Raw genomic sequence first — 16,806 nt, 5'->3', positions numbered from 1 at the left:
GGCAGCAACTCAACCGCTGCACTGCCCCTCAACCCCTTCAAGTCCTCAGCCTTTTAAAGAAACTATACCCAACCTGACGGAAAGGCTTCAACCCAAAACATCAACCGTTTTCTTCTCCCCACAGGTGCTATCTGACCTGCTGAGTTTTGCTAGCAGTTTGGTATTTTTATTCCAGGTTTCAAGTAACAGCAGGTTTTTTTTTTTTTAATATTTAAAAATAATCAAACCCACAATTTAAAAAAAAATTAAAAAATGGATTCATTGCTATCTGAAGATTTATTCTCTCCCCCCCCCCCCCACCACCACCACCCCTCCTCCTCCCTAAGGTGACGCAGAATAAAAGCAGGTTTACCAATCCATGTACACACTGACACCAGTACATTCAAGCACAATTACAGGACAAAGCACTGCCAGTGGGGTGTGTAGGAAGGAGCAGCAGATGCTTGTTTAAACCGAAGATAGATGCAAAATACTGGAGAAACTCATCTCTGGAGAAAAGAGATAGCATTTCGGGTCGAGACCCATCTTCAGATTCCTTCAGTCTGAAGAAACGTCTCGACCCAAAACGTCACCTCCTTTTCTCCAGAGATGGTGTCTGACCGGCTGAGTTACTCCAGCTTTTTGTCCATTGCCAGCACAGTGACAGCCCCTTCTCGCAGATTGTTTTCTTGCACACCTCAATTAAAAGGATTTCAACAACTTATCAATCAACCTTGGAAGACTGGTCAAATTGCTAACCGGGATTTGAAATGTTTGAATGATTAGTTCCATTGTGTATGTTCAAGGCCAAAAAAAAACAAAAAACCACACCAGACAGAAATGATGCTCAATAGTGAAGTTTCATTTCATGCTTATACATAATTTATATAAAATACCAATGTAAATCATTTCAGTAGCCGATATAGACTTACGGTCAACACATCCGGTTGTGGGTTTACCAGCAAAAAGTTCTATTACTATTCCTGTAACTGAAGCAGATTTCCATTCACTCACCAGCACCCAACCTCGTATCGAGTTTTCAGGTCCACACCGGCAATTATGTAATATCGAAGGGCACTTAATTACCTACATAAAAACCTTCCACCGAGAAAAACCTATCAACATCACAATCAAACAGGTCACTGATTCCTGCTTTATCACCAATGCTCAACAGGTAATCTTCCTGAGATAGTGACGGGGACAAATTTACAAACAGTCCTTCCTCTTCCATGGGCGTTGAAATCTGATCTTCAGTTTGCTGCAAAAGGTTATTCAATGAGCTCAATGGTGATAGGTAAGAATATTGTGAGCCCGGATCGTCTCCATGCTGTGTCCCATTTGAAATGTCCGAATCTGCCAAAAAGGACAAATTAAAATAATCAAGTCTCATTTCTTTTAACTGTTTCAAGAACACACGCCACTTCCATTTCAATGCAATTATACCAGCTATGAGTTATTCACCCAGCGAATAACCACAATACCAGGTGTATTAAGTCTGAATAGACAATAAGTGCAGGAGTAGGCCATTCGGCCCTTCAAGCCAGCACTGCCATTCAATGTGATCATGGCTGATCATCCACAATCAGTACCCCGTTCCTGCCTCCTCCCCATATCCCCTGACTCCGTTATCTTCAAGAGCCCTATCTAGCTCTCTCTTTAAACTTTCCAAAGAACCAGCCTCCACCGCCCTCTGAGGCAGAGAATTCCACAAACTCACAACTGGGTGAAAAAGTGTTTCCTCCTCTCCGTTGTAAATGGCTTATCCCTTATTCCTAAACTGTGGCCTTCAAGAAAGGTCTCAACCCGAAATGTCACCCATTCCTTCTCTCCAGAGATGCTGCCCGTCCCGCTGAGTTACTCCAGCATTGTGTGTCGAACTCAGGTCATTAACAATTCGAGTGAATATTTTTCTTAAAATAAATGAAACTGACAGAGTAGGTAGACGAAGAAGTGCTGGAATAACGCAGTGGGTTTAGGTTGAGATGCTGCTGCCTGATCTGCTGAGTTACTCCAGCACTTTGAGATCTCCGCACAATTCCAATACTACTACAATATTTAAAAGACATTTGGACAGGTACATGAATAGGAAAGATAGAGGGATATGGGCCGAATGCAGGCAGGTGAGACTAGTGTAGATGAGAAATCTTAGACAAGAGGGGCAAGTTGGGCCTGTTTCTGTGTGTGATGACTAACTGCAGTTCCTTGTGTCAACAGGTCCAGCAGTGAAGGACCTGAACAACTACTTCAGCAAGGGATGGAAGCAAAGGACACTCAAGATCATGTAGCTTTAAGCAAAGGATCTACATGTTGAAATATATACAACAGAGGTTTAAATTCTGGCCGCCTTCAAGCAAACTGTCTTGCTCATGCCCATTTTGTCTACCAGAGGCTATCTCTGCACAGATGAACTTTGTCCAAAGGAAAGCAAAAAAATTCACCACTGAGAATGTCAACAGTGCAAGCTCAAAGCACATCAGAAATGTGAACATAGATCATATATTGTCAAGTTTGAAAGGGTTCAGAAAAGATTTATGAGGATGTTGCCAGGACTAGAAGGTGTGAGCTATAGGGAGAGGTTGAGTAGGCTGGGTCTCTATTCCATGGAGCGCAGGAGGATAAGGGGAGATCTTATAGAGGTGTACAAAATCATGAGAGGGATAGATCAGGTATATGCACAGAGTCTTTTACCCAGAGTCGGGGAATCGAGGGCCAGAGGACATAGGTTCAAGGTGAGGGAAAAAGATTTAATAGGAATCCGAGAGGTAACTATTTCCACACAGAGGGCGGGGGGTGTATGGAACAAGCTGCCAGCAGAGGTAGTTGAGGCTGGGACTATCCCATCGTTTAAGAAACAGTTGGAAAGGAACGTGGATAGGGCAGGTTTGGAGGGATATGGACCAAGCACAGGCACATGGGACTAGGGTAGCTGGGACATTGTTGGCCGGTGTGGGCGAGTTGGGCTGAAGGGCCTGTTTCTACACTGCATTAATCTATGTCTCTTAATAATATCAAGACAAAATGAATTGAAATAACATTATTTTGCTGTGTAAACTATTCCTACCATTTAGGTTGGGATCAATAAATACCTTGCACTAAAAAGGGTCTTATTTTATTTAAGAATATTAAGCAAAAATTATTTTTTGCCAAAGCATGGTACTGAAACTCCTACAGCTCAAACCGAGGTACAGAGCAAACTAATTGTTTTATCTCCAAAGGAGATAGCTACACAAGACAAAGGGAATAGCAGTCTAGAAAGCAACAACCCAGTCTGAGATTTCACTAGATCGGATAAAAATATAATGGGTGAGCAGTATCTTCAAGAATGAATGCCTACCTTTCTCTTCAGGTTTGTGCATAGCACAGAACCTGGCAGAACCACATTAGTTACAACCTCAAGTAGCACGCTAAAGGATTTCTGCAAACACTAAGATAAAACTTTATACTGGGAGCCCCTGATCCAATAAGTCTGAAGAAGGGTCTCGACCAGAAACATCACCAATTCCATCTCTCCGGAGATGCTGCCTGTCCGGCTGAGTTACTCCAGCTTTTTGTGTCTATCTTCGGTTTAAACCAGCATCTGCAGTTCCTTCCTACACCAATTTCCTCACAATTTCCCTTCCTCTGCAAAAAAGATAGTGCCCTCCATAATTTTTGGGACAAAGACCCATCATTTATTAATTTGCCTCTTAAGATACTTCTTCAGACTTATTGGATCAGGGGCTCCCAGTATAGAGTCTTATCTTTGTGTTTGAAGAAATCCTTTAGCATACTACTTGAGGTTATAACTAACGAAGTACTGTGCTATGCACAAACCTGAAGAGAAAGGTAGTGCAATTTAAGAAAAATAAAAAATCACATGTGGTTAAAGTGCACATTGTCAAATTTTATTAAAGAGTGGTTTTATACATTTTGGTTTCACCATGTAGAAATTACAGCTGTGTTTATACATAGTCCCTCCCCAGGAAGATCTCCACAGCTGATGACAGAAGAATTATCTCGATAATAAAGAAAAACCCCCAAACACATGTCCGACAGATCAGAAACTCTCTTCAGGAGTCAGGTGTGGATTTGATAATGACCACTGTCCGCAGAAGACTTCATGAACAGAAATACAGAGGCTAAACTGCAAACCACTCATTAGCCACAAAAATAGGATGGCCAGATTACAGTTTGCCAGGAAGTACTTAAAAGAGCAACCACAGTTCTGGAAAAAGGTCTTGTGGACAGATGAGACAAAGATCAACTTATATCAGATGTTCTTTGTGTTTAAGACTCTCATTGGTGTTATGTCTGTATTCTTTCTTTGTGTGCTGCAAAATGGCAAAAAGCATTTCACTTCATTGCACCTTGGTGTATGTGAATGTGACCAATAAAATGCCTTTGATACCTTTGATATCAAAGTGATGGCAAGGATGGCATGGAGGAGAGAAGGAACTGCCCAAGATCCAAAGCATACTACCTCATCTATGAAACAGTGGTGGGGTGTTATGGCCTGGGCATGTATGGCTGCTGAAGGTACTGGCTCACTTATCTTCATTGATGCTACAACTGCTGGTGTTAGTAGCATAATGAATTCTGAAGTGTGTAGACACATCCTATCTGCTCAAGTTCAAACAAATGCCTCAAAACCCATTGGCCGGTAGTTCAATCTAAAGCAAGACAATGATCCCAAACATATTGCTAAAGCAACAAAGCAGTTTTTCAAAGCTATATAATGGTCAATTCTTGAGTGGCCAAATCAATCACCCAATCTGAACCCAACTGAGCATGCCTTTTATCTGCTGAAGAGAAAACTGAAGGGGACTAACCCCCAAAACAAGCATAAGCTAAAGATGGCTGCATTGCTTGCAACAAAATACATGACATTGCTGTTTCCCCAACATTATGGTGCCTAGAAATGGGTGGGGGGGGGAGATGGAGGGAGAAGGGAAAAGGAGTGGAGACAACTTTAAAGAAGCCAGACAACTTTTAAGAAGTCAGAGATACACGGCTGTGAAGCTCGGCAGACATTTAACATTATCAGTCGGTTATCCTTGGTTCTGAAAACTACTGCTTACGTTTTCCCCCCCCCAATGAGCCAATGAAATTCACCGGTCAGCACCGGCTACAACCTACAAGAACCTTTGACCTCCTGGCAACCCACCTACGGCACGAGAATTTTCAACGTGTTGAAAAATTCACGGAGACCATAATGAGGCCGTGACTAGTTCCCAGAATGCGGGAACTCCTCACGACCATGAAGGCGACTCCCCGACAACCACCCGCGAACATGTGGCGACTGCATTGTCTCCTGCAGTCGCCTAAAAAGTCACCTAAGTGGGACAGGCCCATTGGGCACGAGTCATCAAACACAGGTGTGTGGTCTCCAGGTTGCACTGTCACCAGATTTCTTCACTAAATGTCACAAGTTCTTTGCAACCAAGCCTTTATTTCCCCACTAATTTCCCAATGACTTCACCACGAGGCCAAATACAAAAGATGAAGCATATCGCATGCGCACTCTTCTCTCCGTCAGTAATTTTTGTATAGGGCGTACCTCGGACACGTAACTGAGAAATATTTCTAGAATGTTCCTTGCTGCTGGACTTCATTGGGCTACTTGATGGCGCAGAATCATCGGGACATAAATAAACCTCGATCGGCCCCCTCGTACTCGACAAATGTATCTGCAAGTTCTGAATGAAATTAAAAGACAATGGTCATAGAAAGTTAGAATTTTATATGGAAATAGATGGCAAACACAATCCACTTGAACAATAGGCCAAGTATAATTTTTCATTGTAAATGTACTTCAATGAAGAATTCTCAAAAGTTTAACTCAATCACTTCTGTTTTGATCAATGCAAACAGAGGGACATGTAAATTTGCCATAAATAGACTACGCTTTACAAAAAAAAACAAAAAAAAACACCCCATCCCCTACTGACCTTCCGTCCTCCATTGTGGAGTAACCACCTCGTATTTCGCTTGGGGAGTTTACAACCCAGCAGCTTTAATATTGACTTCTCTAACTTCGTCACCCTTACATCCCCCCCTCTCTCTCTCCCTCCCTCTGCCCAGCCCTCTGCCTTTCCCCCACCCACCCCCCGCCCTCATCCAGTCCCCATACTAATTTCACTATCGTCTTGTTGAGATTCACCGTCTGTAACCCATTATCACCTAGCCCACAGCCAACAATGGACCATTGTGGGATCCACCTTCACATGATCATCGTTGCTTATTGCATATATTTCATTTGTTCTATATATCACTATATCACCGTCTGTATCTCTTGGTTCACTTTCTCCTATCTCTGTCTGAAGAAGAATCTCGACTCTCAACGTCACCTTATTCCTTTTCTCCAGAGATGCTGCCTGACCCGCCCCCGCCTTGTTAAGGGCCTGTCCCACTTTCCAGAATTATTCACGAATTCTCCCGAGTTATTCACCAACTCTCCCGAGTTTTCCCCTTGATTGTGCCAGCCGTAGGTACTCGGGTCATCAGGTAAGTCCGGACGTTTTTTCCAGCCCGATCAAAAATGTCCACGAGTCCACGAGTAAAATAACAGCCCCGAGTACCTATGGCTGGCATAACGAGCCGCTACGCTATATCCACGGACTCCTGCAGCCTCGTTACAAACATTCTGAGAGTTTGAATCAAGGGGAAAACTCGGGAGAGTTTGTGTATAACTCGGGAAAGTGGGACAGGCCCTTTTTGCATCATCACTGATTTGTATTTATCATGTTCGGATTTTATTTTGGATTATCAGCACTTGCTGTTACAAATATTGATCAAAATCTCACACAGCCAACTCTGAGACCAGACTTACATCGTAAGGGTCAGGTACTTCCAGCCTGGTTTCCGGAGGGGCTTTAACAGCTATTACCACCTGGCCCTTAAAACTCTGGATTTTTCTGACGTCTTGATATGTTACATAATTTAATGTGGTAGATGTTAAGGACAATGAACCAAGCATCACAATTCAAATCTTCTCATTCGGTCAGTGCAGGTCAATAAGAAAGTCTAAAGTGGTTTCCACCCATTTATATAAAATTAAAAAAAAATTAAAAAAGCTTCTGCATCAACATCTTCCATCTTGTCAGGCTTCGAAACAGTCCTTGCATAAGCTAGATATCAGTCCAACTATCCTCGACCTCATGGCAGATATTGGACTTTATCTCTGGAAATGGTGAACTATGATGCCGAGACCTACATTGTCTTCCCCATTGCTGTACACATTGTACTAGAGTTTGGCTCAATTGCATTTATGTATAGCATTATCCAATTTGATCAGATGACTTGCAAACCAAAACCTTTCACTGTACCTCAATACAAGTGCCAATAATAAATTTAAACTTAAGTAAGCAACTTATCTACGCTTTTCATTTTGGACGATGGCACTCTGAATTAAAGATGGGATTTTTTTCTCTCCTCAGTGTTCTACTTGTTTATCCGTCATTTCGCTGGAACATTCACTGATCTAATTTTCAAAGATGTCTTACAAATTTGGATCTGGTTACCAGTCAAAAAGTACATTCAGCCCACGAGCCCATTAGTTCCACTCCCGTGCTTTCCCACCGCCATCCACCCCACCCCTCCCCCGGGTCTGGCAAATTTCCCCTTTTCCGCTTAATTTACGTTTAAATCGACTACCAAAATCAGTCAAGCTGTTGAGCCTAGTCCAAGTCAACTTGTCACACAAAATGTGTAAGAAAGAACTGCAGATGCTGGTTTAAATCGAAGGTAGACGCAAAATGCTGAAGTAACTCAGCGCGTGAGGCAGCATCTCTGGAGAGAAGGGATGGGCTAAGTTTCAGGTCGAACCAGAAAAGTCGGCCATTCCCTCTCTCCAGAGATGCTGCCTCACCCGCTGAGTTACACCAACATTTTGTGTCTACCTTGTTACGCAACATGTTTTCCAATCTCTCTGCAGCTCTTCTGAGAAATGTCTTCATATTAGCTGTGGAACCTCCTCACGGCCAAAACACGGCTAGCAAACCCGTTGAGAATTTGGGGGGAAATTTAGCAAGGATATCTTTGGTTTTCTGAGTCCTCCGTCAGCTTTTTGAGGTCCATAGCGCAGCTTTGGATCAAGTCATCCAACTTCTTCTCCTTCAGGCTAAGTTCTGCCACCTCCCGGTTGAGTCCCTGGCATCGTTTCAGCAGACCGTCCTTGTCTGTCAGGCTGCAACCCCTAGGAGACAGAGCAGCACCGCGGCTATTACTCAAATTAACCAACCGAAACACAATTCCCAGTCTCAAAAAGTAAATGTAAAAAAAGAACATTCTTGTCTACATTAATCGTTTTAATGCTCAAGGAAGCAACTTCTTTGATCTTTTACACCGTGCAAATTTGGACCTCACTTGGATTGCTCCAGTTTCCACCCACATCCCAAAGACGTGCAGGTTTGTTTGGTTAATTGGGCTCTGTTGAATTGCCCCGACTGTGTGGCAGAGTGGATGGGAAAGTGAGATAACAGAACTAGTGTCAGCTGGAGATGGAGATAGATGGTCAGCGTGGTCTTGGTGGGCAAAAGCCCCCCCCCCCACACACTATCTTTACACAGAACTTATTCTACATCAACACAAAGAATAGCAGATTTATCAATCCTGTTAATGCTTTATTAATCACACCTGGAGTATTGCGTACAGTTTTGGTCTCCTAATCTGAGGAAGGACATTCTTGCCATAGAGGGAGTATAGGGAAGGTTCACCAGACTGAATCCTGGGATGTCAGGACTTTCATATGAAGAAAGACTGGATAGACTTGACTTGTACTCGCTAGAATCTAGAAGATTGTGAGAGGGGATCTTTTAGAAACGTACAAAATTCTTAAGGGGTTGGACAGGCTAGATGCAGGAAGATTTGTTCCCGATGTTGGGGAAGTCCAGAACAAGGGGTCACAGTTTGAGGATAAGGGGGAAGTCTTTTAGGACCGAGATGAGAACCTTTTTTTTTCCCCCACATAGAGTGGTGAATCTGTGGAATTCTCTGCCACAGAAAGTAGTTGAGGCCAGTTCATTGGTTATATTTAAGAGTTAGATAGATGTGGCCACTGTGGCTAATGGGATCAGGGGGTATGGAGAGAAGGCAGGTACAGGATACCGAGTTGGATGATCAGCCATGATCATATTGAATGGCGGTGCAGGCTCGAAGAGCCGAATGGCCTACTCCTGCACATATTTTCTATGTTTCTGAAGATGCATTGTTGAACATTCTGGGCACTATGTTATACGATAGATGTCAACCTAGAAATGGCAGAGAGGATTTACCAGGATGTTGCCAGGACTTGAGGGTCTGAGCTATAGGGAATGGTTGAATATGTTGGGATTCTATTCCTTAGAGCACAGGAAGACGAGGGGTGATCTGATAGAGGCATATAAAATCATGAGTGGAATAGATCAGTAGATGTGTAGAGTCTCTTGCCCAGAGTAAGGAATTGAGGACCAGAGAACATAGGTTTAAGGTAAAGGGTAAAATATTTAATGTGAATCTGAGGGATATCTTTTTCCACTCAAAGGGTGGTGGGTGTATGGAACAAGCTGCCAGAGGTAGTTGAAGCAGGGACTATCGCAATGTTTAAGAAACAGACAGGTACATGGATAGGACAGGTTTGGAGGGATATGGGCCAAACGCAGGCAGGGTTTAGTGTAGCTGGTACATGTTGGCCGATGTGGGCAAGTTGGGCCGAAGGGAATGTTTCCCCGCTGTATTACAAGGGAAAGCAGTCTTGCTAATTTGAACCACACTTGGATTTCTTGCCTTGAATTTAGACAAAACCAAGACAACGTCACTCATTCTTTAAAGAATGAAATATGTGCTTTCGGGGAATTGAAACTTTCCATTCAGCCCTTCTCCAACCTCATAAACACCAGAACAAAAAAAAGTTGGCAACATTTATTTTCAAAAAGTATGCTTGAACAGATCACAGTTCATTCGTACTGCTTTTCAATATCAACCATCCTGCATGTCAGTGTTTAAAAATCATTAGATGTGCCCAGAGCTCAATACCTTTATAATTTAACAGAAAGTTTCCACACACGAGCTGACAGTGATTACAAAAGATGATGGCAGAAAGGACAAAGAAAAAGTTGCAAGCCTGAATCTTTGATCAGACTTTATTGGCTTTATCTTGCACTATATTTTATCCCCTTATTATGTATCTGTACACTGCAAATGGCTCCGAAGAAGGGTCTCGCCCCAAAACATCACCCATTCCTTCTCTCCAGAGATGCTGCCCGTCCCGCTGAGCTACTCCAGCTTTTTGTGCCTATCTTCGGCTCGATTGTAATCATGTGTTGTCTTCCCGCTGACTGGTTGGCACACAACAAAAGCTTTTCACTGTACCTCGGAAGGCGGGACAATAAACTAAACTAAACTAAAATCAAAGCTGATTTTGTACAAGTGACGCCATACAAGAAACTCAATCTTGTTTGCCTGACAGCACAAAGAACAATGCATGCAGATCAACGAATGGCTCGGGATAAATTACACATTGTCACTATTCTAGAGCTGGGAGAAAGCCACTCCCAGTTGTCTAAAACAGGCTCCATACCAAGTATGCTTGGAATCAGTTTAAACAGTATCATTGCTATCAAACGGTGCAAATGTCAGATGCAGAGTGTGACCCACCATAGTCACAGCTGGTAGAGATGCTGGCTCACAGCGCCAGAGACCCAGGTACGATCCTGACCTCGGATACTGCATGGAGTTTGCACATTTTTAGTATGAGCACACAGCACAGTGACACAGCTCATAGCGACACCACATCACAATGTCAGAGACCCAAGTTGAATCAGGATCTCTGGTACTGTCAGTGTGGATTCTGCACATTCTCCACGTGCTGTATCACACCTTGCACCCTTTGCCGAAGAATCCTGCATGTCACTGTTATCCATTTAAGTACCCTAGGCCAGTAGTATAGTTAACAAGCCAAGATAACATCCAAATCACATGCAAACAAGATGGAAAAAAAAGCAGGCAAGAGAAAACAGCTGCAAAATGAAGGAACCCCATTGTTCAGCCATTGTAAAGACACACACGGAAGATTTGCCTGATAGTACAATATTACTGCAAGATTATTGCACCTTGAATTACAAAGAGACAACAAAGTTAATTTATTTAAATCCTCTTCCACCCCAACTGTTGACATGAGTGTTTCATTTTAAGACCATTGCGTTGTGAAGAGGGTGGGGATGAATAGGATGGAATCGAGGTATGTGGAAATAAGGTCAGTAGGACACGAACAGGCAGAAACAATGGGTCAGGTTTGTGGATTTTGGGGGAGAAGGTAAAATCGCGCCATGCGGAGCTGGGGAACATTGAACATGGGTAGGGAGGGAGTCTAAAGAAGGGTTTCGACCCGAAACGTTGCCTATTTCCTTCGCTCTATAGATGCTGCCTGACCCGCTGAGTTTCTTCAGCATTTTTGTCTACCACTAAACTGATAATGAAGTTTTGCAAATGTATCTGCAAATTTAACACCAAGTGTAATCACTATACCAACCTAAAAAACAATGTTCTACAGAGAAGGAAGGAGATCAGCCATTTATATCCTGCCTGATCTACAAGCAAGTCCAGACCCAGAGCTGTGGTCAACACTCAGCTGCCTTCTACGTTTAGGAGCAATTAAGAATGGACAAGAAACAATGGTGGCAATACCCCATGAGAGTTTGGTAACATGAAAAAACAAAACCAAGTAGATTGTCATTACTCCAATTACAATTACTCTTTGCGTACTGGGTAGACGTGACAATAAACTAAGCTGGAGTTATTAAAATTCAACTTCAGTCACTGCAAATATCCAGGTTTTTTTAGAAAATTGTGCAGCAACAGAAATTAAAGAGAGAACTTACATCCACTGAACATTATTTTTGGATTTCTTTTCAATGAGGTGAATACCCTCCAACACGTTTGTAATGTCGTAGATTCTTCGCTTCGGCACGTTTAAGACCTCGGCAGCCCTGTTCAAATCCAGCACGCCATCTAGTGATTGACCTAAGAGCTGAACGACGTTCTTCGTGAGGGGGACGAGCGAGGTATTGTAGCGAGTCTTCTCCGATGGGGACCTGGGAGCTGTGGTGAGGAAGGAATTGCAAACCATCACTGACGCGCACCATGTGAAATGCAAACTTAAACATTGTCACTCTCAAACTTTGTCGCTCTGTTTTCCAACAAGGTGCCTTGTACTTAGCAGCTGCCCGTTCGTAACTGATATTAGTTAACCTACCTCAAAAGCCTCATTTATCAGACTTCAATGTGGTCACAGCAAACGCACAGTAAAAACGCTTCAAATGGGGCAGCAGTGGTGCAATTGTAGAGTTGCTGCCATACAATGCCCGAGACCAATGTTCGAGCCTGACTGTGGGTGCTGTCTATGTGGAGTTTGCGCGTGTTCCTATGACCATGTGGGTTTTTGCTGGGTGCACCGGTTACCTCCCACATTCCAAAGACGTAGGTTAATTGGCTTTGATTCGTTGTAAAATTGTCCCAAGGGTGTGTAGGTTAGTTAGGGGATGATCGCTGGTCGGCATGGTCTCGGTGGGCCAAAGGGCCTGTTTCTGCGCTGCTATCTCCAAAGTCTAAAGTAAATTGCCTGCAAGGATGAGTGGTAGATAGATTGATGTGGGAGAATTTTGACTTACTCATGGGGCTTACACTAACAAGGGACAAGCCCCAAATATAAACATGAGAAAAATTGCAATTCAATACATCTGAGCAACATTTTTCCCAGTAGACACAAAAAAATGTAATGTATGAAAACATTGACAATCTATCTATGATTTACACAACTGTCCGTTTAAGATTTCATAACCATACCATTTCCTATCAGAAGAGTGAAAGGAGAGTGAAATTTAGTTATGGAAATATTTCTGCTCTTGCAAACGTCGGAAGCAAAAGCAATATAATATACGAAAATACCACTTTAATATGCTGAATTATTTTGCATTATTATTGTTTATGAGTATGTATGTGTATGTGTAAACGTGTGTGCTCGTGCGTGTATATATATATATATACACACACACACGAAATATATATATGCGCATGACATGACACACATGACATAACAAATAGTGAGTGCGAATGTGTGTATATATAATTTTAAAAAGTGCAAAAAGACAAAGATAATTCAGTACACTAAACATTTTTATTTGCTATTATTTATCCTAGAAATTGTGCACTACCAACACACAATCTTTTGATTGTAAATTTTGGAAACACGGGGCCAATCTCAATGAAATATCCATGTACTTGCATGAACATTTTAACGGTGTCGAGTACAGAATGTACCAGCACTGTCCTGGTTGAATGTTAAATCATTGGTATTTCACATTACCACATTAAAGAAAGAGCTGTTCAGCCTGTCTCAGAGAACAGATGTATTCAATTCATCTTTTTAAACATTAAAAAAAAAACTGTGGTTCTATTCTCTCAAGTACAAAGAAGTCCCTATGCCATTGATTAAGTTCTTCGATGAAATAATGTGGAAGTTTTAAGAGGGAGGGGCAGTAGATATGAAAACAAATGCTGAAAACATTCAGGTTAGGTGGTTTCTATACACTGCTTAAGACCAAAGGCCGCTAAAAACTGGGAAAGATAAAAGCAAAAAGTAAAGCACTGGAGTGACTCAGCGGGCCAAGCAGCATCCATGGAGGGAATGGACAGACGTACATTCAGGTTGGAATCCTTCAGAAGCGGCCGGTGGGGCCCTCACCTGACGCGTCGCCACGTCATGCGGCCTGATGAGCGGACCCGGTGGCGTCAGCGGAGAGGTTGGTGCAGCGGTCGATGATGGCGCCGACTGACGGACATGCGGAAGTGAGGACGCCGCTACCGAGAGATGGAACAAAGGAGGACCCGGCGTGGGGGACGGGGAGGAGCAATGAGGACCCAGCGTGGGGGGGGGGGGGGGGGGGGGGGGGGGGGGGGGGGGGGACTGCTATGAAGAACAATGGACAATGGAGGAGCCGGGGGGGGGGGGACAACCCTGAACGGGGGGGGGGATTTGTAACTATGCAAGTGCCCTTCATGGGCAACTATTGCATACCTTGGCATGGTATGCAAACAAAGAATTCCACTCGTTTCTCTTCTGTCTTTCATCCAAATGTTTACTCTGCTTTCTTTGCCACAGATACACTTGGCTTGAAGAGTGTTCTAATGTTTCCCCGTTTTAAGGCCGGCTCAGTGGTAGAGCGGTAGACGACGGGTGCTGTCTGTACGCTCTTCCTGTGACCACGTGGGTTTTCTCAGAGATCTTCGGTTTCCTCCCACACTCCAAAGACATACTAGTTTGGAAGTTAACTGGTTTGTTATAAGTATAAAAATTGGATGGTGTTAATGTGCGGAGATCGCTGCTCGGTGCGGACTCGGTGGGCCGATGGGCCTGTTTCCGCTCTGCAACTCTAAACTAGACTAAACTAACTTCAGATCTCCAGCATCTGCATAGGAAGGAACGTCAGATGCTGGTTTATACCAAAGATAGACACACAATGCTGGAGTGACTCAGCAGGTCAGGCCGAATCTCTGGAGAACAAAAAAGGGGCGATGTTTTGGGTTGGGACCCTTATTCAGACTTCTGACTTCAGTCTGAAAAAGGGTTCCTACCCAAAATGGAAACTATTTTTTTTTCTCCAGGGATGCTACCTGATCTGCCAAGCTACTCCAGCATTTTGTGCCCGTCTCCAGTTGTTTTAATTTGGCCGTACAATTGATGTTGCACGTAGACTTTGAAAAGGACTTTGATGAATAGACATTAGCTGAAACACAAGATTGAGATGGACCCAAAACGTCACCCATCCCTTCTCTCCAGTGTCTGCTCATGAGATGAGGCAGTTTGTCATCATGGATGGAAAATTTGGCATAGATGAGAATGGAGGAAGACAATAGACTGTATTTGCTAGAATCTGGAGCAAAAAAACAACTCCTGGAATCACTCAGTGGTTCAAGCAGCATCTGTGGAGGCAAAGGGATCTTGGGTTGAGACCTTGCAAACCATCAAGGGAAGTGTCAGTGTTGTCCCCTAGGGGTCAGTATTGTTCTACTCTACATGTAATAAATGACCTGACCTTGGATGGATAATATAAAATGTCATAGTCTGACAATAACATATAACCAAGAGAAATGAGAAACTGAACATTAACAAGTACTAAGGATGGAGAGATTAAATTTGATACAAGGGAGTGGAAATACCATGCAAAAATAGAAAATGAGGGATATGGGAATAGCTTGAAAGGTTGCATAGTTTTGTAGATCTTTGAAAGGATAAATTGATCCAGTTAAATATATTTCAATGGTGCCAAGGACAAGAGACCCACATTATGTGGCCACGTTCGTTAGGCTGGAATCACTCTCCATAACACGACACGGTGGCGCAACGATAGCGTTGCGGCCTTACAGCACCAGAGACTCAGATTCGATCCTTGAGTGCTGTCTGCACTTTCTCCCTGTGACCTGCGTGGGTTTTCCAGTGAGATCTCCAGTTTCCTCCCACACTTCAAAGATGTACAGGTTTGCAGGCCAATTGGCTTAGTGCAATTGTAAATTGTCCTTAGCGTGTGTAGGATAGTGTTAGTGTGCGGGGATTGCTGGTCGGCGCTAGACTTGTTGGGCCAAAGGGCCGGTTTCTGCATCAAATCTCTCAACTAAACTAAACAGAGAAAAAGATAAAAAAGGAGATCTAAAAGCAGTCAAAATCTATCACTGGTAGAAGCTTGAACAAGAAACAGCTTCTGGTCACCCAGGATTCAACACACATACAAGATAACTGGCCAACTTCTGAGATGAAAGAAAGAATGTGTTAGGATGACCTGGAATGCTTTGTTGACAAGCAGAGGAAACAAATGCAACTGTATCTTTGAAAAAGGGAATTTAATAAAAATGTCGAGGAAAACGTCAGTGATATAAACAAAGAACTAGCGATTGCCGGTACTTAGTTTATCCTCAACTTTGGACAGGTACAGCGAGACAAGTGACTTCCTTGTACTTGAAGTCTCCATACTATCAACTAACAGTACAAGCTTGATACTGAATACACTACCTCACTGCAATGCCAACTTACACAATCGAATGAACCACTATAGGCCCACAAACCAAAAACAGGTGAACTCCATTTGGTAACCAAGCTGGCTTTAGTTCACAACTCCCACTCAAACACAATTTGTGCATTATCCCATAAATGGAAATAGGAAAATGCTTTAAATTCAATTACCACAGACATTCTAATCAGAGCAGCTGATTCACAGATGGGCAGAAGATCCCAAAATTGGTTTTTTTTTCCCCCTTAAAGCATTTGCTTGAATCTTTGCTTTAACAAATACCGGCACATTTTTGGCCTTAGGAAGGTAAAATGGAGACAACTAATCTTAAATCAGCAACCTCAGCATGTCATATCATCCAATTTATGTGGATAAGGAGACTTAAACATTCATTAACACAATATCAATTAACATGAGAATAGAGGACATGAAATTCTGGACAAAGTTTCAAGAGACAGTTGACAAACAAGGAACCTAGATACCAGACTGGATTTGTTATTTCATCTTTCAGGTACCGACGTTATGGTCTTCAACAATAGTTTACAAGAATTTAAACTAGATTGATTGCTGGAAAAATAACATGGTCTGAAACAGCACTAAACTTACACACCAATAGCCAGGCACTGGCAAACAAAGATAATCATCATCTAATATCTTTGCACAGAAAACCAATATAATCAGAAGGCTGGGCAATGTCAACATGGAATAATGCATAGGAAATGATGTTTGACAATGGATTAGATTTTTTTCTTGAGGCTGCAACTAGCAGAATAGGCTAGAGGAATCAGTAAATACAGCTCATTTAGACTTT

General features: G+C 42.8%; 1 protein-coding gene across 2 annotated transcripts in view; it reads right to left on the bottom strand.

The window, feature by feature from the left end:
- Nucleotides 1-820: 820 nt before the first annotated feature.
- Nucleotides 821-16,806, bottom strand: part of LOC129708798 (transcription factor E2F3-like) — a 48,277-nt gene continuing 32,291 nt past the window's right edge. For both annotated transcript variants that reach the window (XM_055654793.1, XM_055654784.1), the window contains exons 3-7: nucleotides 11,814-12,033; nucleotides 7,994-8,152; nucleotides 6,788-6,902; nucleotides 5,516-5,654; nucleotides 821-1,332 (exon numbers count right to left, since the gene is read on the bottom strand). In XM_055654793.1, the coding sequence (XP_055510768.1) occupies nucleotides 1,058-1,332; nucleotides 5,516-5,654; nucleotides 6,788-6,902; nucleotides 7,994-8,152; nucleotides 11,814-12,033 (908 nt within the window). In that variant the 3' untranslated portion in view covers nucleotides 821-1,057. The remainder of the gene's footprint in view (nucleotides 1,333-5,515; nucleotides 5,655-6,787; nucleotides 6,903-7,993; nucleotides 8,153-11,813; nucleotides 12,034-16,806) is intronic.

This window comes from Leucoraja erinacea, chromosome 2, assembly GCF_028641065.1.
Source record: "Leucoraja erinacea ecotype New England chromosome 2, Leri_hhj_1, whole genome shotgun sequence".
Lineage (NCBI taxonomy): Eukaryota > Metazoa > Chordata > Chondrichthyes > Rajiformes > Rajidae > Leucoraja > Leucoraja erinaceus.
This window is presented reverse-complemented; position numbering and strand designations above follow the sequence as displayed.